Source organism: Pseudorasbora parva, chromosome 13 (assembly GCF_024679245.1).
Source record: "Pseudorasbora parva isolate DD20220531a chromosome 13, ASM2467924v1, whole genome shotgun sequence".
NCBI lineage: Eukaryota > Metazoa > Chordata > Actinopteri > Cypriniformes > Gobionidae > Pseudorasbora > Pseudorasbora parva.
The window spans coordinates 1,908,993-1,930,564 of NC_090184.1; the positions used below are offsets into that span (position 1 = coordinate 1,908,993).

The 21,572-nt window shown below is 41.6% G+C and overlaps 1 protein-coding gene across 1 annotated transcript in view; it reads left to right on the forward strand.

The window, feature by feature from the left end:
• The window catches only part of brpf1 (bromodomain and PHD finger containing, 1), a 74,897-nt gene extending 53,627 nt beyond the window's left edge, over positions 1-21,270 (forward strand). Inside the window, exons 12-16 of the mRNA XM_067412925.1 lie at positions 65-212; positions 3,520-3,653; positions 5,223-5,338; positions 7,741-7,895; positions 19,892-21,270. Of these exons, the coding sequence (XP_067269026.1) occupies positions 65-212; positions 3,520-3,653; positions 5,223-5,338; positions 7,741-7,895; positions 19,892-20,075 (737 nt within the window). The 3' untranslated portion in view covers positions 20,076-21,270. The remainder of the gene's footprint in view (positions 1-64; positions 213-3,519; positions 3,654-5,222; positions 5,339-7,740; positions 7,896-19,891) is intronic.
• Positions 21,271-21,572: the final 302 nt, after the last annotated feature.

Genomic DNA, 21,572 nt, shown 5'->3' on the forward strand with positions numbered 1-21,572 from the left:
GTGAACGAGCTGAAGTAATACGTCAGTGTAACGGAGTGTGTGTGTCCTTCTGTGCTCCGCTCAGATCTTCACAGTAATGGTTTCGGAGGAAGTGGTCAGCCGAAGACGGAGAGTTTTCTGGTGTACAGGAACGAGCGCAGTCTGCCCCGCTCCAGCTCCGACTCTGAGTCCACCAGCACCAGCAGCAGCAGCGCCGCGTCCGACAGGACCAGGTACACACACACACACTCACTCTCACACACTCACTCTCACACACTCACTCTTACACACTCACTCTCACAAACTCGCATACACACTCTCACACACAGACACTCTCACACACTCACTCTCTCACACACTCTCTCTCACACACTCTCTCACACACTCTCTCTCACACACTCTCTCTCACACACTCTCTCTCACACACACTCTCACACACTCTCTCTCACACACACTCTCTCTCACACACTCTCACACACACTCTCTCACACTCACTCTCTCACACACTCTCTCTCACACACACTCTCACACACTCTCTCTCACACACTCTCTCACACACACTCTCTCACACACACTCTCTCTCACACACTCTCTCACACACACTCACTCTCACACACTCACTCTCACACACTCACTCTCACACACTCACTCTCACACACTCACTCTCACACACTCACTCTCACACACTCTCTCACACTCACTCTCACACACTCTCTCACACACTCACTCTCACACACTCATTCTCACACACACTCACTCTCACACACTCACTCTCACACACACACACACTCTCTCTCACACACTCACTCACTCACTCACACACTCACTCACACACTTTCTCACACACTCATTCTCACACACACTCACTCACTCACACACACACACACACACACACACACACACACACACTTTTTCTCACACACTCACTCACTCACTCACACACTCACTCACACACTCACTCACACACACACTCTCTCTCACACACACACGCACACACTCACTCACTCACACACGCATCACATTCACACATTTCACTCACTTACTCACTCATACACATACAAACACACACTTCACACGCTACCCACCGACACGCACACACATTCTCATACACACACATGCACTAAACAGGTACACACTCACACTCTCACACACACACACACACACTCTCACTAGCACACACACACACTCTCACTAACACACACACACACGCATACTTACTTACATACTTGCACTCACTCACACACACATACACTCACACTCATACACACATACAAGCAGACACACGCAACACTCATATACACACTCACACAAACACACACACATATGCATCTCACACAGACATACACACGTATCACACACACACACTCACTCACTCACAAATGCACAGACTCTCACACACACACACTCACACTCATACATGCACTCAGACACATACACACTCACACTCACACAAACACACACTCACTCACAAATGCACAAACTCTCTCACACACACTCACTTATGTCACACACACACACTCACTCATACACGCACTCACATAGATGCACACACACACGCATATAAGCATACCCACAGAGACATACGCAACACTCATATACACACGGACACACATACACTCACTCACACACGCATCACATTCACACATTTCACACACACTCACTCACTCATACACATACAAACACGCACTTCACACACACTACGCACACACACAGACGCACACACACAAATACACAAAACAGGTACACACACATACACGCATGCACGCATACACACACACACACACTCACACACATAAACAGACTAACACGAATAGAAATGCTACACACTCACACTCAGTCATGGCTTTACAGTGCTCATAAACACACAGCCTGTTTTATGTTTATAGTCAGGAGCTATTAATGCTGTTTCACTTTAAACTGCAGCAAAATCCTTACTTAATATACTTTGATTTACACCGATCAGGCATAATATTATGACCTTCCTAATATTGTGTTGGTCCCCCTTTTGCTGACCCGTCTCTGATGGACTCCACTAGACCCCTGAAAGTGTGCTGTGGTATCTGGCACTAAGATGTTAGCAGCAGATCCTTTAAGTCCTGTAAGTTGTGAGGTGGGGCCTCCATGGATCGGACTTGTTTGTTCAGCTCATCCCACAGATGCTCGATTGGATTGAGATCTGGGGAATCTGGAGGCCGAGTCGACGCCTCAAACTGGTTGTTGTGCTCCTCAAACCATTCCTGAAGCATTTGTGCTTTGTGTCAGGAGCATTATCCTGCTGGAAGAGCCACAGCCACCAGAATACCGTTTCCATCAAAGGCTGAACATGGTCTCAGCAATGCTTAGGTAGGTGGAGCGTGTCAAAGTAACATCCACATGGATGGAGGACCCAAGGTTTCCCAGCAGAACATTGGCCAAAGCATCACACTGCCTCCGCCGGCTCGCCTTCTTCCCATAGTGCATCCTGGGGCCATGTGTTCCCCAGTTTGAGCTCCAGTAGCTCGTCTGTTTGATCAGACCCCACGGGCCAGCCTTCGATCCCCACGTGCATCAATGAGCCTTGGCCGCCCATGACCCTGTGGCCGGTTCTCCACTGGTCCTCTTGGAGCACTTTTGATAGATACTGACCACTGCAGACCGGGAACAGCCCACAAGAGCTGCAGTTTTGGAGATGCTCTGACCCAGTCGTCTAGCGGTCACAATCTGGCCAAACTCGCTCAAATCCTTACGCTTGCCCATTTCTCCTGCTTCACACACATCAACTCTGAGGACAAAATGTTCACTTGCTGCCTAATATATCCCACCCACTAACAGGAGCCGTGATGAAGAGATCATCAGTGTTATTCACCTCACCGGTCAGTGGTCATAATGTTATGCCTGATTGGTGTATAACATGAGCTGCTTTACTTCCTGACAATGTCCTGCACAAAGTTTTTGGTCCAGTGATTGACAAATACCAATGAAAGTATACACTAGGTTTTTCCGCTTCCTTGTCTGCCAATACTTGAGGGCACAAATGTCCTCTTATATAGTAAAATATGAAAACAACTCACTAGTGAGGACATTGGACTGGTCCTCATTATTTAAAAAGGCTTATAAATCGGCCAAAACAAGTTTATTCAAATCTATTGTACTGCACGTTTCTAGGATGGGTAGGTTTAGGGATAGGGGCTGTGTGTGTGTGTGTGTGTGTGTGATGGGTAGGTTTAGGGATAGGGGCAGTGTGTGTGTGTGTGTGTGATGGGTAGGTTTAGGGATAGGGGCAGTGTGTGTGTGTGTGTGTGTGTGTGTGTGTGTGTGTGTGTGTGTGTGTGTGTGTGTGTGTGTGTGTGTGTGATGGGGAGGTTTAGAGATAGGGGTTTGGGTTAGGGGATAGGAAATATCATTAACCTGATATAAAATCAGTGGAAGTGTCCTGTAATATCTTCACTAATATAGTGAAACAAACCTATGTGTGCGTGCCGCGTGCCCGTGTGTGTGTGTGTGTATTATATCCTCCTGATTTACTCCTCCTAGCGTAACTCTGTTGTTTTTCTCCTGCAGCACCACTCCCTCTAAACAGGGCCGTGGTAAAGCCTCGTTCTCGCGCTCGGCGTTCCCAGAAGACAGCAGTGAGGAGACGTCCGGCACGGAGAACGACTCCTACTCCATGGGAGGATCCCGAGGAGTGTCTCACTGTGAGTTCGACACACACACACACACACACACACACACACACACACACACACACACACACACACACACACACACACACACACATTTGTTTTTGTGACATATGGAGACATTCCATAGGCGTAATGGTTTTTATACTGTACAAATGGTATTTTCTATCCCCCTACACTAGCCCTGCCCCTAAACCTACCCATCTCACACACACACACACACACACACACACACACTAGAGGTCTTCACCGGTTAAAAATTTGTACTCGAAGAGACCCGCGATGTTCTACACAGAACCGACCCGGACCCGTGCAGATCCGAGAAATACCCAAAATATAGCACCTGGAACCGACATGGACCCGTCTATTATTTGATAGCTGGAACCGAACCCGGCGGGAAGACACAGACCCGACTATTGCATATTCCACTATGAACTGCTCTTAACAAATAAACAAGCTGCGAAAAATACCTTAGTCTCAGCCTACCTAACGTTACAGCCGTCGTCTCCCTCCTTCTGCCTGATTGTGATGTATTATAATATTCCTCTCGCTATTCCCTTGATATTCTCGCTTGATTCACTCATCATTTCAGCTGTAAAAGTCCACTTTATGTCACGGTGACGGATTTACAGCAGGGCATTACAACTCGAGTTAACCCGCATATAATAACTTTGACTGTTTGCCCTTTTTAACTAATAAAGATTGCTCGTTCGGAGCCATGGCCGCTGACGTAAGCATTATTTATTTGCCATAATCTGCCGCATCTGACTGCCAAAACTTTAAAGTTTCGGCTGACTCTCAAACAAGACGGTTCATTCACATTATTTGAGAAGAGTGCGAGCGAAAGAGAGAGAGTTTGTGTTTGTTTTTAGTTTAACTCATCCTAATTAAGCTTAACTCATCCTAATTTAGCTTAACTCATCCTAATTAAGCAATTTGAAAGTTATATTAAACACACAAGCCGTGCTGACTATCACGGCCCGGTGTTCTCCGAGTTCTATCGATTACGACTACAACGTTAAACAGACCCGGGACCCGAAGTAATAGATTAGGGACCCGATCCGGACCCGGCTGACCATTTAAAATAAAGGTCGGATCCCGGGTGAAGACCTCTAACACACAAACACACACAGACACTGCCCCTAAACCTACCCATCACACACACACGCACACGCACACACACACACACACACACACACACACACACACACACACACACACACACACACACACACACACACACTGCCCCTAAACCTACCCATCACAGGAAACATTCTCCATTTTTACTTTCTCATAAAAACTCCTCCTGTGTGATTTATAAGCCTTTTGTAAAGTGGGGCCATGGGTAATGTCCTCATATTTCACCCTCTCCTGTAATACCTGTGTCATACCCATGGCATTATACACATTTGAGTCCTCATATGTCACAAAAACAAGCACACACACACACCACAAACACACACACACTTTAGATCAGGTGCCGTTCATGGTCTGACCCGTGTGTGTGTGTGTGTGTGTGTGTGTGTGTGTGTGTGTGTGTGTGTGTGCGTGTGCGTGTGCGCGTGTGCGTGTGTGTGTGTGCAGTGGTTCGGAGCAGGGGCCGATCGGGATGCTGGATGAGTTCAGATGACTACAGCTCTCTGGATGCTCTGGATCTGGTGTGGGCCAAATGCAGAGGATACCCCTCATACCCCGCTCTGGTGAGCATCACACCTAACACACACTGCACCACATTAACATTCGCGGTTATTGGGTTATATTTGATCCCAAAACCAAAGAGACAGAAGGAAGAGATCGTTTTGCAGAAAGAACAGGGTTTGTACGGCCATGAAACACCTGGAAATGTCCTGGAATTCTAAAATAGCAATTTCCAGGCATGGAGAAGTGTTTAATCCTTGCATCTAAACACACTATAGCGATTTTACACGTGAATAAAGGCATAGAGTCGCTCACTTTGCTTGTTACGGGTCTAGTTCCCTAATGGTGCTTTGGTAAGCTTGTCAGAAGTTCTCGTTTCTAATCTGCCCTCGTATTTTTTTCTCATCCAAACTGAATACCATCAGTGTTTGCACACCAAGAGCAGGGACAGTTTTTCTACATTTTGTTTCGTGATTTCACTGGAACAAACAGAAAGTCTCTGCATTGGCGTTAATCGATATATTAAAGCGTCTCTTATTTAACAAACGAATGAAATGATGCTCTTCTAGTTAACCAGAGATGGTTTGTTTGTATTATAGGTTCATCTATGTTTCAAAATACATGGCACTGGTATCCTAAAAAACCCTATATTTAAAACTTTATAAAGTAACGTTTCGGCCAATCGCCTTCCGTATTCAGTTTATGGGAAATGTGTTGAAAGTGCCTCTGCAGTTCAAAGGCTTGCGTGACGAGTTATGCCCGTCAGACGTCTCGTACGCATCTTCAACTCCGAGAAGCACTTTCAACACTTTTCCACGGATGGCGATCAGCTGGAACTTTAATTCTAAACGTTTTAAGTATGGATATTTTTCTTACACAAACGCAACGATTCACTTCAGAAGGCCTTTATTAACCCCCCGGAGCCGTGTGGAGCAGTTATATGACGGACAGATGCCTTTTTATGACCTTCAGAAACAGAGCAACAATCCCTGCCATTATAAAGCTTGGATTAGCCAGGACTTTTTTAATATAACTCTGATTGTGTTCGTCTTGAAAGAAGAATGTCATACACACATATGATGACTTGAGGATAGGGATGTCGGGGACTTACACACATGCGCACACGCACACACACGCGCTCGCTGTCTTTATAGTCTCGGCCAACTGCCGTGTCACTATATGAGGACACGAACACATGAACCATCACTTCATGAGGATTTACTGTTTTATTTGAGAAAACGGTCATATCATGAACACACACACTCAGAGGTCTTCACGGCAACCCGTCAAAATAAAAGTTTGGTGTAAAGTGAAGAAATTGATAGAATATATTAGGCTAATGTTGTACAGTAGATTTAGCTACGTCTACGTCTACATAATACGTACATAATACGTATTATGTAATAATAAAACGCCTCTACTAATAATAATAATAATTGCTGAAATCACGAGACATTGGCGATCCGAATCATTGATCGATTCACTGATTCATAACCGTTTGAATCTTTATTTGAGGATTGAACACAAACCCGGAAGAGAAGCCAATGCTGAATAAAGTCGTAGTTTTTGTTATTTTTGGACCCAAATGTATTTTGGATGCTTCAAGAGACTCTAATTAACCCACTGATGTCTCATATGGACTACTGTGATGATGTTTTTATTCCCTTTCTGGACATGGACAGTATAGTGTGCATACACTTGCATACGCTCTCGGACTAAATATAAAATATCTTAAACTGTGTGTGAAGATGAACGGAGGTCTGACGGGTGTGGAGCGACATTAGGGAGAGGAGTTAATGACAGACATTTCATTTCTGGCTGAACTAACCCTTTAATAGTTGAAGAGAAGCAGAAGCTGCGGTAGCAGTGTGTGTCCAGCAGAGGGCTCCCCTCCACTGTCCTCACACAGCAGCTGCGTCTGAACACCTAGACAGCTGACTCATTGCCTCGCTGCCTTATATCAGACAATGACTTCTAAGGCAGCGTTTTGTGCACGGAGGCACCTCACGAAACTGACTTCAGGATTTCAGACAGACTTCTAAGGCAGTGTAGCAGTTTAATGATCGACAGCAAAATAGAGCGAGCTTTGGTGAGAGCTAAACACATATTTAATTACTACAGTAGTAATTTCTGGCTAGAAATGACATCAGAAGTGGAAAATATTGGTAAGAAACATGCATTTACACACAAACTGACCAGCAGACGCAACTTTCGGACGCCATCTTATTTCCCAGCTCGACTGTCACTGAATGGAAAGCACAGGATTGTGGGATATCAACGGCAGCGAAGGACACATGTGCTGCCTTCAAAACTCGATCAGATGAAGGTCTCTCAGGAGACAGGAAGTGAAGCTAACATTAGATTCGGACGTGGATTGATGCCTTCCTGCCTTATATGTGTCCTCCAAAGGCAGCGTTCTCCAGGTTTGTGACGCAGCCTGAGCCACTGTCTCCTCTTCCCTCAGATCATCGACCCGAAGATGCCCCGCGAGGGCGTGTTCCACCGGGGCGTCCCCATCCCTGTGCCCCCTGTGGAGGTGCTGAAGCTGGGGGAGCAGATGACACAGGAGGCCCGAGAACATCTCTTCCTCGTGCTCTTCTTCGACAACAAGAGGACATGGTCAGTCACACACTCCTGCTCTTCCTCACACACTCCTGCTCTTCCTAACACTCTCCTGCTCTTCCTCACACACTCCTGCTCTTCCTCACACACTCCTGCTCTTCCTAACACTCTCCTGCTCTTCCTCACACACTCCTGCTCTTCCTCACACACTCCTGCTCTTCCTCACACACTCCTGCTCTTCCTCACACACTCCTGCTCTTCCTAACACTCTCCTGCTCTTCCTCACACACTCCTGCTCTTCCTCACACACTCCTGCTCTTCCTAACACTCTCCTGCTCTTCCTCACACACTCCTGCTCTTCCTCACACACTCCTGCTCTTCCTCACACACTCCTGCTCTTCCTCACACACTCCTGCTCTTCCTCACACACTCCTGCTCTTCCTCACACACTCCTGCTCTTCCTAACACACTCCTGCTCTTCCTAACACACTCCTGCTCTTCCTCACACACTCCTGCTCTTCCTAACACACTCCTGCTCTTCCTCACACACTCCTGCTCTTCCTCACACACTCCTGCTCTTCCTAACACACTCCTGCTCTTCCTCACACACTCCTGCTCTTCCTCACACACTCCTGCTCTTCCTAACACTCTCCTGCTCTTCCTCACACACTCCTGCTCTTCCTCACACACTCCTGCTCTTCCTCACACACTCCTGCTCTTCCTAACACACTCCTGCTCTTCCTCACACACTCCTGCTCTTCCTCACACACTCCTGCTCTTCCTCACACACTCCTGCTCTTCCTCACACACTCCTGCTCTTCCTCACACACTCCTGCTCTTCCTCACACACTCCTGCTCTTCCTCACACACTCCTGCTCTTCCTCACACACTCCTGCTCTTCCTCACACACTCCTGCTCTTCCTCACACACTCCTGCTCTTCCTAACACACTCCTGCTCTTCCTCACACACTCCTGCTCTTCCTCACACACTCCTGCTCTTCCTCACACACTCCTGCTCTTCCTCACACACTCCTGCTCTTCCTCACACACTCCTGCTCTTCCTCACACACTCCTGCTCTTCCTCACACACTCCTGCTCTTCCTCACACACTCCTGCTCTTCCTCACACACTCCTGCTCTTCCTCATGCTGTCGTGCTTTGTTCAGTCACACACTCCTCACTGCAAATAATGCTTTTCTTACTTAGTATTTTTGTCTTGTTTCTCGTCCAAACAGCTAAAAATTCTTAAAACAAGAAGTATTTACTAGACAACCAAAAGTTTTTGTCTTGTTTTGGGAAAAATAACTCAAAATGAAGAGAGTTTTTGCTTAAAATAAGATAAATAATCTGCCAATGGGGTGAGAAAAATAATCTTGTTTTCTGTTTGAATTAAGATTATTTTTCTCACCCCATTGGCAGATTATTTATCTTATTTTAAGCAGAAACTCTCTTCATTTTGAGTTATTTTTCCCCAAAACAAGACAATTACTTTTACTGGTCTAGTAAATGTTTTTTAATGTAAGAATTTTTTGATATTTAGACTAGAAACAAGACAAAAATATGAAGTAAGAAATGCAGTGAGGCACATCAAGTTTGGGGACAGATTTGATTTATTTTGAGGTGAAATATCAATACTTTATTCGGCAAGGACGCATTAAATTGATCAAACGTGACACAAGATTTTATTTAAAATAAATACTGTTCTTTTGATATTTCAATTCATCAAAGAGTCCTGAAAAATAAAACCATTTTCATCACTAATAACAACCATAAATGTGTGTTGATCATCAGATCCTCATATGAGAGTGATTAGTGAAGGCCGGCGTAATGATGATAAATTCAGCTTTCATCACAGGAATACATAATAATAATTACGATTAATATTATAATTGCAACCGGTAAATAAAAACCGGTAAATTTTTTGCAATTGAGATTTATTCATAATAATCTTTATATAAGCTTTCCATTGATGTTTGGTTTGTTAGGACAGTATCTGAAAATCTGGAATCTGAGGGTGCAAAAAAAATCTAAATCTCCTTTATAGTTGTCCAAATGAAGTCCTCAGCAAGGCATAATGCTACTAATAATACATCTATGATATATTTACGGTGGGAAATTTACTAAATATCTTTATGGAACCTGATCTTAATATCCTAATGATTTTTGGCATAAAGAAAAATGGATAATTTTGACCCTTATAATGTGTTGTTGGCTGTTGCCACAGATAAACCCGTGAGATTATGACTGATGAAGTGCTCCAGGGTCAGATTTATTCACATAGAAAACAGTCATTTTACACTGCAATATCAGTGTATCAGAAGAGACTCGTTACATTAAAATACATTGCTAATATTAGCTTTTTAGTTTGCTTCAGTTCTGTAAGTGTGTGTTTTATGAAAGTACACTGTAAAAGAGTTATGACATGTTTTTTTTACATTGTTTTAACTCATCAAAATAAGTTAAGAAATGTTAAACTTTTTTGTTATAACTTATACAAGATGTAACTCATTTTTTAAAGCCAGTTTAACCTAATCTAAGTTGGTATAACTTAAACACCCAAGTCGATTGTATGTAAAAATTTATTTTGGAAACAAGTCTTTTTCCCCCCAGTTTTTTCAGTGTATGTTCTGTTCCTGTGAGAGGAAACGTTGTTTTCGGTCCTCATGTTTTCGTGTTGATGATGTGAGGAATCTTCCAGTGGTGTTAAACCCTCTGCTGGTAATTTCCCTCCGTTAGACGCGTGGCTCGTGAGCTACTGATGTGTTCTCTGTCTTTGATTTGAGTCAGCTCGTCACCTGAAGCGGACAGTAGTGGAGTATTTTTACTTTCTACCTTAAATACATTTTTAAGTACAGTCTTGTTCAAAATAATAGCAGTACAATGTGACTAACCAGAATAATCAAGGTTTTTAGTATATTTTTTATTGCTACGTGGCAAACAAGTTACCAGTAGGTTCAGTAGATTCTCAGAAAACAAATGAGACCCAGCATTCATGATATGCACGCTCTTAAGGCTGTGCAATTGGGCAATTAGTTGAATTAGTTGAAAGGGGTGTGTTCAAAAAAATAGCAGTGTGGCATTCAATCACTGAGGTCATCAATTTAGTGAAGAAACAGGTGTGAATCAGGTGGCCCCTATTTAAGGATGAAGCCAACACTTGTTGAACATGCATTTGAAAGCTGAGGAAAATGGGTCGTTCAAGACATTGTTCAGAAGAACAGCGTACTTTGATTAAAAAGTTGATTAGAGAGGGGAAAACCTATAAAGAGGTGCAAAAAATGATAGGCTGTTCAGCTAAAATGATCTCCAATGCCTTAAAATGGAGAGCAAAACCAGAGAGACGTGGAAGAAAACGGAAGACAACCATCAAAATGGATAGAAGAATAACCAGAATGGCAAAGGCTCAGCCAATGATCACCTCCAGGATGATCAAAGACAGTCTGGAGTTACCTGTAAGTACTGTGACAGTTAGAAGACGTCTGTGTGAAGCTAATCTATTTTCAAGAATCCCCCGCAAAGTCCCTCTGTTAAAAAAAAGGCATGTGCAGAAGAGGTTACAATTTGCCAAAGAACACATCAACTGGCCTAAAGAGAAATGGAGGAACATTTTGTGGACTGATGAGAGTAAAATTGTTCTTTTTGGGTCCAAGGGCCACAGGCAGTTTGTGAGACGACCCCCAAACTCTGAATTCAAGCCACAGTACACAGTGAAGACAGTGAAGCATGGAGGTGCAAGCATCATGATATGGGCATGTTTCTCCTACTATGGTGTTGGGCCTATTTATCGCATACCAGGGATCATGGATCAGTTTGCATATGTTAAAATACTTGAAGAGGTCATGTTGCCCTATGCTGAAGAGGACATGCCCTTGAACCGGTTGTTTCAACAAGACAATGACCCAAAACACACTAGTAAACGGGCAAAGTCTTGGTTCCAAACCAACAAAATTAATGTTATGGAGTGGCCAGCCCAATCTCCAGACCTTAATCCAATTGAGAACTTGTGGGGTGATATCAAAAATGCTGTTTCTGAAGCAAAACCAAGAAATGTGAATGAATTGTGGAATGTTGTTAAAGAATCATGGAGTGGAATAACAGCTGAGAGGTGCCACAAGTTGGTTGACTCCATGCCACACAGATGTCAAGCAGTTTTAAAAAACTGTGGTCATACAACTAAATATTAGTTTAGTGATTCACAGGATTGCTAAATCCCAGAAAAAAAAATGTTTGTACAAAATAGTTTTGAGTTTGTACAGTGAAAGGTAGACACAGCTATTTTTTTGAACACACCCCTTTCAACTAATTGCCCAATTGCACAGCCTTAAGAGCGTGCATATCATGAATGCTGGGTCTCATTTGTTTTCTGAGAATCTACTGAACCTACTGGTAACTTGTTTGCCACGTAGCAATAAAAAATATACTAAAAACCTTGATTATTCTGGTTAGTCACATTGTACTGCTATTATTTTGAACAAGACTGTATGTACTTTATCAGTGTTTTTCTTTGGAAAACTTTTACTGCACTACATTTCATAATACAAGTTGTTGTTTTCTTACCTTTTAATACTTGATTACACTAAAAATTTAGTACTTTCTTACTTGTACTCAAGTAAAACTTTGAATACTTTTCTTGAGTAAAAGTATACAGTAGTACATTTTTAATGTAATTAAAGGAACACTCCACTTTTTTAAAAATAGGCTTATTTTCCAGGTCCTTTAGAGTTAAACAGTTGAGTTTTACCATTTTTGAATCCATTCAGCTGATCTCTGTATCTGGCGGTAGCACTTTTAGCTTAGCTTAGCATACATCATTGAATCGGATTAGACCATTAGCATCTCGCTCGAAAATTTTGACCAAAGACTTTCAATATTTTCCTATTCAAAACTTAACTCTTCTATAGTTACGTTGTGTACTAAGACCAATGGAAAATGAAAAGTTGCTCATCTTCAGAGGAACTGTTATTCAGGTTCAAATAGATACAGTTCAAGATTTGCACCAAAGTAAATCTCTTCTAACTCGTCACTCACAAACGTCTCCATGGGCACGCTCTCTGTGCAAGCAGGTGGTCACGTTGGTTATGTTGATGGAAGTTTGCCTATTTTCAGGCACTGTGTAATATTATTGAACCCATGGGACGGCCGCGAAGTTCAGTGATTATAACGCAGGAATGAGAAAATAGTTCCTAGTCATATAGGTCTAAAAAAAAAAGCAAATTTTAATTTTCCGTTGGTCTTAGTACACGATGTAACTACAGAGGAGTCAAGTTTTGAATAGGAAAAATATTGAAAGTCTTTGGCCATTTTTTTTGGAGCGCGATGCTAACGGTCTAATCGGATTCAATGATGTATGCTAAGCTATGCTAAAAGTGCTACCGGCAGATACAAAGATTGGCTGAATGGATTCAAAACCGCTAAAACTCAACTGTTTAACTCTAAAGGTACGTTCACACCAAACGCGAATAGAGCGCCTGGGGAATGATTTCTATGTTAAGTCAATGGAAAGGCGTGTTGACGCGCGTCTGGAGGTCCTGCGGTGTGATAGACGCGTTTCGCACGGTGCGATGGGCGCGATTCCGCCTCATTCGCGCGGCCAGTTCAGGCGAATAACGTGAATTTGAAGCGAATTGATCGTCTTGCGCGATATACGCGCGAGTGGTGCTTTTTGTGCATTCACACGTTTTAAGCGAATTCGCGTCTACGCCGAGTTAAAAAATTTGAACTTTGGCGTCAATTCGCGCCGCGTTAACCAATGAGGAGCCTGCTTGCTGCTGTCACGTGGTAAAGTGACGTGATAAACCCTGCATATAATTAAAAAAATACTGATATTTTGTCACTAAATGTAGTTTTAATGCTTTTCAGTTGATAATGTAGTTGTTTAAAGCTATAATATGTGGTTTACCTATAAAGACAGAGCCTATTTAAAAAGAACACTCTTGCGTTTTTGGAGTTGTGAGCTCCAGGCGATCTCCGGGCGCTCGGCGCTCGTTAACCCCGGCGAGAGCACCCTGTCCTCGGCCAGTCCTTCTGCCGTTTGCCGCCGGCTCGGATGTCTCTGTAGAGGTTAAACATGAGATATAATTCCTCTTGTGTACATCTAATGGGCGATCTTTGGTCCAATTAATCTATTATTGCCTGCCAAAACATTTTGACTGAGGGCAAAGTGAAGTTTCATTACTTTATATTTTATTTAAATATACATGCAGTGAAGATAATCCAGGCTGAACCACATGTGTGGCTGTTAATGCTTAATATATTTCACCTGGAGCGCCTTTAACGCGCGTCTATTTCGCTTCAAATGCTCGATTTGTACGCACGTCCAATTAGCTGCGGACGCGCGAATGGATTCAAAATGGCGTGTTCCTTTAAGTATTAAATGATATTCAATATGAAATGTATTGCAGTTAAAAGTGCAATATTATGTTTTGGAATGTTGTCAAGTAAAGGTTTTCCAAAGAAGAACACTGATAAAGTACATCATATACTTAAAAAACTAAATTACGATGAAAGTAAAAGTACTTCAATACCGTCCGCCTCAGCTCGTCACTTACATCAGGGAGGGTCACGTGTTTGTGCGGTAACACTTTACAGGAAACTTCCATTTATTAGCATTAGTTAATGAGCTAATATTAATATTATTCAGTGGACCTGATCTCACATGAACTAGCAATCAACAGCTCTATTTTTTATTAAATAACATAACGTTTTAGCTCTTTGTAAATGTTTATTAATTCATGAACTAATGAGATCTTATTGTAAAGTGTTGCTGTTTATTCTTATATTTGCCATTTGAAAACATAGTATTACATCGTTCTCATATATTTTATAACTAAACTATAATTAATGTCATTTCGTGTCTACCAAATTTGTGAAACTTTCCCTGGCTAAAATCTTTCATTTTATTAATATTTTGAATGAAATATTGTGATGAAAGCCAAAATATTAAATGCGATGAACGTATATTTACTGAGTTTTTTTTATTTTTATTTTTTTATTTTTTTATTTAGAGGGTCAGAATGACCATTTTTATCTGAGATCTGGTGCTAAACTACAGGAGTGTGAAAATGACTTTATAAAGATGGCAGCATCATTATTTTATTCTCACACAGAGATTAGCAGATCTATTAATGAAATCTGTTGACTTTATCAATCTGTGTGTCATTATATGCCAACGGTGAGCGCTCAAACATGGGGAAAAAGCACTTCTTGTGTTTTATTTCCTCAAGTTTGCGAGCCTGCAACTCCTGAAGTATTAAAGATATCTTAATATCCTTTTAGATTCCAGTTCTTAACTAACTTTTCTTTGGGTATCTTCATTTTTAAGGCCCAATATGGTTCATTTCCAGAGATACAGGGATCTCAATGTAGCTCCGTGAGTAAATTGTACACATTTTCAGTGGTCAAAATCTAAATGTGGATCACTTTGCACACAGCTGATTCTCGTTTTACGTTAAGAGAAATATCTGAAGAACAAATAATGTTGAAACTAGAAATGGATCTCATTTTCTTCTATCAAAATAATTGCATTGAACATTCCTGTATGAGTGCCAAAATAGTCTTTTTTCCAAAGTTTGCATGTCATTAGCTCCAGGAGTATTAAAGATATCCCGATATCCGTCTAGACGCTGGTTCTTAACTAACTCGTCCTTTGATGTGTTCATTTTTAGGGACTTGTATGTTTCATTCCCAGACATATGAGGATCTCAAAATGGAAAATTGTTGAATTTGACAAATTTTCATGGGTCGAAAACCAAATGTGGGTCACTTTTCAAAAAGCTGATAGTTATTGTGTTTAAAGTTGAATGTCTGAAGAACAAATAATGTTAAATCTAGGAATGTATTTAAAAACCTCTGCAATTTTAACAACATTTCAGTGGCAAATATACTCTGATATGTTAAGTTGAGGCACATTAACTCTCTTAATAGTTTATTCATAAAATTATATATTTTAATCTGTTTCATCCGTTTGGAAGAAGGGATTTTGTTTTTAACTCATTCTTGAGCTTCCAAGAGTAAATAGACCTGCGGAGAACGACCGCACTGCCATAAGAGGCATAAAACATACGTCTGTCCATTTGTTGGTAGCTCCAGAAAAGTTAGAACCAGAATCTAAAGCGATATTTGGGATATCGTTAACACTTCTTGAGTTATAGGCATGCAAACTTATAAAAATAAATACATTTTGATACTCAGACATGAATGTTCGATACAATTATTATGAACACGTAAATGACGTGTTTCTATTTTCAACATGATTTGATCTTCCGTATCAGCCGTGAGTAAAGTGACCCACATTTGGTTTCTGGCCTCTGTAAATGTGTACAATCTACTCACAGAGCCGCATTGAGATCCCCATATCTCTGGGATTGAACCATGTTGGCCCTTAAAAATGAAGATTACATAAGAAACGATTAATAAGAATGGAGCATAATGAGATACTTCTGGAGTTACAGGGATGCAAACTTTGGAAAAAAGACTATTTTTGTCACTCAAACAGGAATGTTCAATGCAATTGTGTTGATGGAGAGAAAAACGACACATTTCTAGTTTCAAAATTATTTGTTCTGCAGTAAAAAAGTATTAGCTGTGTGCAAGTGATCCACGTTTGGTCTTTGACCAATGAATATGTGTACAATTTACTCACGGAGCCACATTGAGATCCCTAGATACCCAAAGAAAATTTAGTTAAGAGCTGGAATCTAAAAGGATATTAAGATATCTTTAATACTTCTGGAGTTGCAGGCTCGCAAACTTGAGGAAATAAAACACAAGAAGTGCTTTTTCCCCATGTTTGAGCGCTCACCGTTGGCATATAATGACACACAGATTGATAAAGTCAACAGATTTCACTAATAGATCTGCTAATCTCTGTGTGAGAATAAAATAATGATGCTGCCATCTTTATAAAGTCATTTTCACACTCCTGTAGTTTAGCACCAGATCTCAGATAAAAATGGTCATTTGGACCCTCCTCTACAAAACCGTGATTACTCCGTCAATACACCGCTGTGACATTTCATATTTTGGCTTACATCAATATTTTTTTTTTGTACAAAATCAAAATGGAGTATAAGGTCGTTGGCTCAAAGTCCCTGGCTGTATCATTCTCATTACCGTAATGTTTGTAATGCATGGTCATTGTTCATAATGGTCACAATCATTACTGTTGGCACGGGTTAATGGGTTTCATTTTCATTTTAAAAAAATCATTTCAAAAGCTCTTAATGCGCTTTGTCATTAAGTGAGGCTCTGTAATGATCGTCGATCTGCGCTGACCTTCTCACGAGAGACTTGAAGACTGTCAGCATCTCTGAACATCCGCTGCAGGAGAACAGAGAGAAATAGGCCAGAGGAAATGAGCATGAAAAGGCTGAATATGAGAAAACAGAATGATTCAAGACACACGCGTGTGTGTGTGTGTGTGTGTGTGTGTGTCTAACCCTAACCCCCTCCTTCAGTACGTTCAAGCACAACAGCTCGATGCCTGACCTAACCTGCGTCTTCAAGGAAAGCTCACAGACCATTCAGTCTCTCACTCTGTGTTACAAAGCTCAGCCCTAAACGACGGTATCCTAAAGTTTGTTATTAAAGCTAGGCTACAAACTCTCCTGAACAAATACAATCTCCCTGTGTGGTTTCCCAAACATCACGAACCATTCTGCTTACTACACCGCGGTAAGATAATGGAATCTACAGCGCACATAATGAACGGAGGCCCTGTTCAAAGGACTTTACATCGCAGCCGCGATCGCATCGTAAACACAACGGCTCAAGAACTGCACAGTTTCTGAGCAAAGTGCATTACATACAAATGAGACTGTTCAAACCAGCTGGTTCTCAAATCTGAACGATAATAATCTAAACTGTTAAGTGTTCTCAGGGAACACCCAAATACTCCAGACATTAAAGTCATTAATGAACTTTCTAAAAACACTGATTCTAGAAGTGTGCTGTTGTTTTGATTCTTACATGGACTTTTGTACCAGCCGTTATCAAACGCCACGGCAGTGTGTGGCTACAGGACCAAACTCATCGCTCTTATTTTGGGTAGTTTAGGACATGAGCTCAGATTATGTGTCCGAGGCTTGCAGATTGCTGGACTGAGGAAAAAGAGCTCTAAGCACATAGCCAGATATTGTTCTGTGTCAGCGATCATAGGCAGCCTGCATGTTTGGAGAAGACTAAAGCCCCATTCGCACGGGACTAGTGTTATCTGGACCTCTGGTGATTTGTAATAATTGCAGAGAATGCCTGTGATCTTAATCCCGTGCGAATCGGCCATGTCTGTAAATTGTAAATTAAAAATTCCCCCACAAATGACCGACCATATTTCACTAAGCACGAGGTCCTGTGATAATATTAGTCCCGTACGAATCAGCATCTCTGGGATTTGGCCAGGATTAGGCGGATCAGATATTACTTTAGCAAGGTTTTTGGCCCCATTCACACTGCAAGTCCTAATGCTCAATTCTTATTTTTTGCTCAGATCTGATTTTTTGTTTGGCTGTTCACATTACCTTTTAAAATGTGGCCTAAATCTGATTCCAGTGTGAACTGTTTGAGGTTTCAAACTAACCCGCAATGACATCAGACGCAGCGCTGTTACACTAAAGCTCAGGAGGTAATAGAGGAAGTAAGCACAAATGTTTGTGTAATGGAAGCCGCAACATTAATGAGCAGGAGCTGAAGAGGAGAAGAACCAAAAGAAAGAGAGCAAAATCGGTTATTTTGGCCTTTTGTCTCCTTCCTTTGGCACTGAATCCACGTTTTTCTGTGTCCCTGTTCTTCCATTTCGTGTGCTATTTTTCAAAAACAGAGCGGTTACGGTAGGATCCTGCTAGCGTAGCTTTAATTAAAGTATCTCCCCATATACTAATGAGGTCTAACACCTCACTCTCCCTCCACTGACTCGCTCCATCGCTGTTCTCCATATCTAGTCTAGTTCTTAACGTTACTGTCTGTGTCTGTTGTGTCTAGGGCTAACTCGCCGGCACATAATTGTGACAAATATCGACATAGATTGACGTAAAAGTCACATCAAATCTGCCTTGGTTGTTCACACTGCGGCCGCTTTGGAAAAAAATCAGATCTGGGCTAGATTTAACTGTTCACACTACCTCTGAAGAGGTCTGACCTGGCCACTTGACCCCAAAAAAATCAGATTTGGGCCACTTTTGCCTGCAGTGTGAACGGGGCCTTAGTTTCCTGTGCGCATTTCTATCTTTATCTTTCACGAAGAATGGACGCTCCGTAATAATGCGCACCGTTATGAATTCACAGATTATACTTTCACTTTAGAATGAGTACCAATTTGGGAGCAAACTGATTGAATGGTGTGTTTAATATTAACACCAATACTGTTCTTAAAGAAAAACAGAACAACAGTACGATGACAAGCTTGATTAAATGGGCGCTTTTACATTTAGCTCTGAAAGACTGAATCATCCGCCGTATATCGTCAGCTTCTCACTCGTGATGAATGAACTCTGACCCCAGCCGCCGGTCTGAGCTCAGGTCATGACGTCTGTTCTCTAACTGAACCAAATTATGTTTATCACTATAAAATAATCAAATTGATGCCTGTTTATGATTTCATACAGCTATATCTATAAAAAATAAAAAAAAAGTTTACATGTCTTGACGTCATATCCGGGAGATAAGTCAGTGAATTTGAGTAAAATCTCAAGGTTTGCTTATCCCGTGCGAATGTGCCACGCAAAACTCAGATGTGGGAGTCCTTTCTAAATCTCAGAGGTCCTTAGATGACACTAATCCTGTGTGAATAGTGCTAAACGTCACCTTTATCCATAACCTATCGCTTTATGTGCTCGTGACTGTATTGTAAAGGTAAAACATGATAAAAGCTCTGTGAATATTTGGATGCTGTGTTGTTTTAATCAGTATTTGTCATTCCAAATAAAATAATTATCTGTGTGTGTGTGTGTGTGTGTGTGTGTGTGTGTGTGTGTGTGTGTGTGTGTGTGTGTGTGTGTGTGTGTGTGTGTGTGTGTGTGTGTGTGTGTGTGTGTGTGTGTGTGTGTGTGTGTGTGTGTGTAGGCAATGGCTGCCGCGCTCCAAACTGGTTCCTCTGGGAGTCAATCAGGATCTGGACAAAGAGAAGATGCTGGAAGGCCGAAAGTCGAACATCAGGAAGTCGGTTCAGGTGGCCTATCACCGCGCCATGCAGCACCGCAACAAGGTCCAGGGAGACCCCAGCAGCGACACGAGCGACAGCGACTGAACACACACACACACACACGCTCTAATTCTCTACTCTGGTGCTAAAGTGCTTCACGTGTCATCAGGATGAGTGTTTCATGTTAGACGCGGCTGTCTGCCGTCACAGAGACACACTCATCATTTACCTCACACTACAGCCAGTATTTAAGATTTGATCAAAACACTTCTTCTCAGACACTGCCATTCGGAAATGTGCATGAAACCGCAAAAAAAAGATGTTCTTCCTCAGAGTTTCTGTCCTGTTTTCAGCACAAATATCTAAACATTTACTGGAGAAGCAAAATGACGGAAGAGATTGAATCTTGCTTTGCTGAAGTGAGAAATATCTGACCAGTTGGGTCAAATTCAGCTTCAGTCAAAGGGAAGTATAACACTGCAAAAAACGCTCTCCTTACTTAAATATCTAAAAATTCTTACATTAAGAAACATTTACTAGACAAAATGAAGAGAGTTTTTGCTTAAAATAAGATAAATAATCTGCCAATGAAATAATCTTGTTTTCTGTTTGAATTAAGATTATTTTTCTCACCCCATTGGCAGATTATTTATCTTATTTTAAGCAAAAACTCTCTTCATTTTGAGTTATTTTTCCCAAAACAAGACAAGAAGTATTTACTAGACAAGCAAAAGTAATTGTTGTAAGAATTTCTTGATATTTGGACTAGAAATAAGACAAAAATATGAAGTAAGAAGAGCATTTTTGCAGTGAACTCCCTTCATTTTGACACATTTTTCAGAAAACAAGACTTGATATTAGATTCAAGAATGTTTCGAAATTTGTGCAAGAAAACAGGAGGAAGAACATGATCGTGGCAGTGACTTTAGCACAGCTGAGCGGCGGTCTGCTGTGGAGAGTTCATGTAAATGTTGGTGAAGAGGCTGACATGAAGAGCATGCTGCACATTTACGGAGAGGATGCAGAAAAGTCAAATGTGGTGATGTATTTATTCGTTCTTCCAAACGCCCCTGATCTTCCCACGAAGCCCCCACACACCCTCAGCTCGTGAAATGGTGAATCTGTCGGTGTTTGTTGTGTAAATCTCTTGTGCTCTGTGTTTTTCATTGAGAATGAATGAATGAATGAATGAATGAATGAATGAATGAATGAATGAACGAATGAATGAATGAAAGTCCATGACTAACTGTTGTCTGATCATGTGCCAGTTCTGTCACTGTAGATCTTTTATATATATATATATAAATAACACATGCGATAGACTTTAATAAAAAAAGGTTTGAGTTTTGTACATCTGTTTCTTTGTTGTTGTTTTTTGAAGAATCAATGAGAATATACACCGATCAGGCATAACATTATGACCAACGAATAGCACTGATGATCTCTTCCTCACGGCTCCTGTTAGTGGGTGGGATATATTAGGCAGCAAGTGAACATTTAGTCCTCAGAGTTGATGTGTGTGAAGCAGGAGAAATGGGCAAGCGTAAGGATTTGAGCGAGTTTGGCCAGATTGTGACGGCTAGACGACTGGGTCAGAGCATC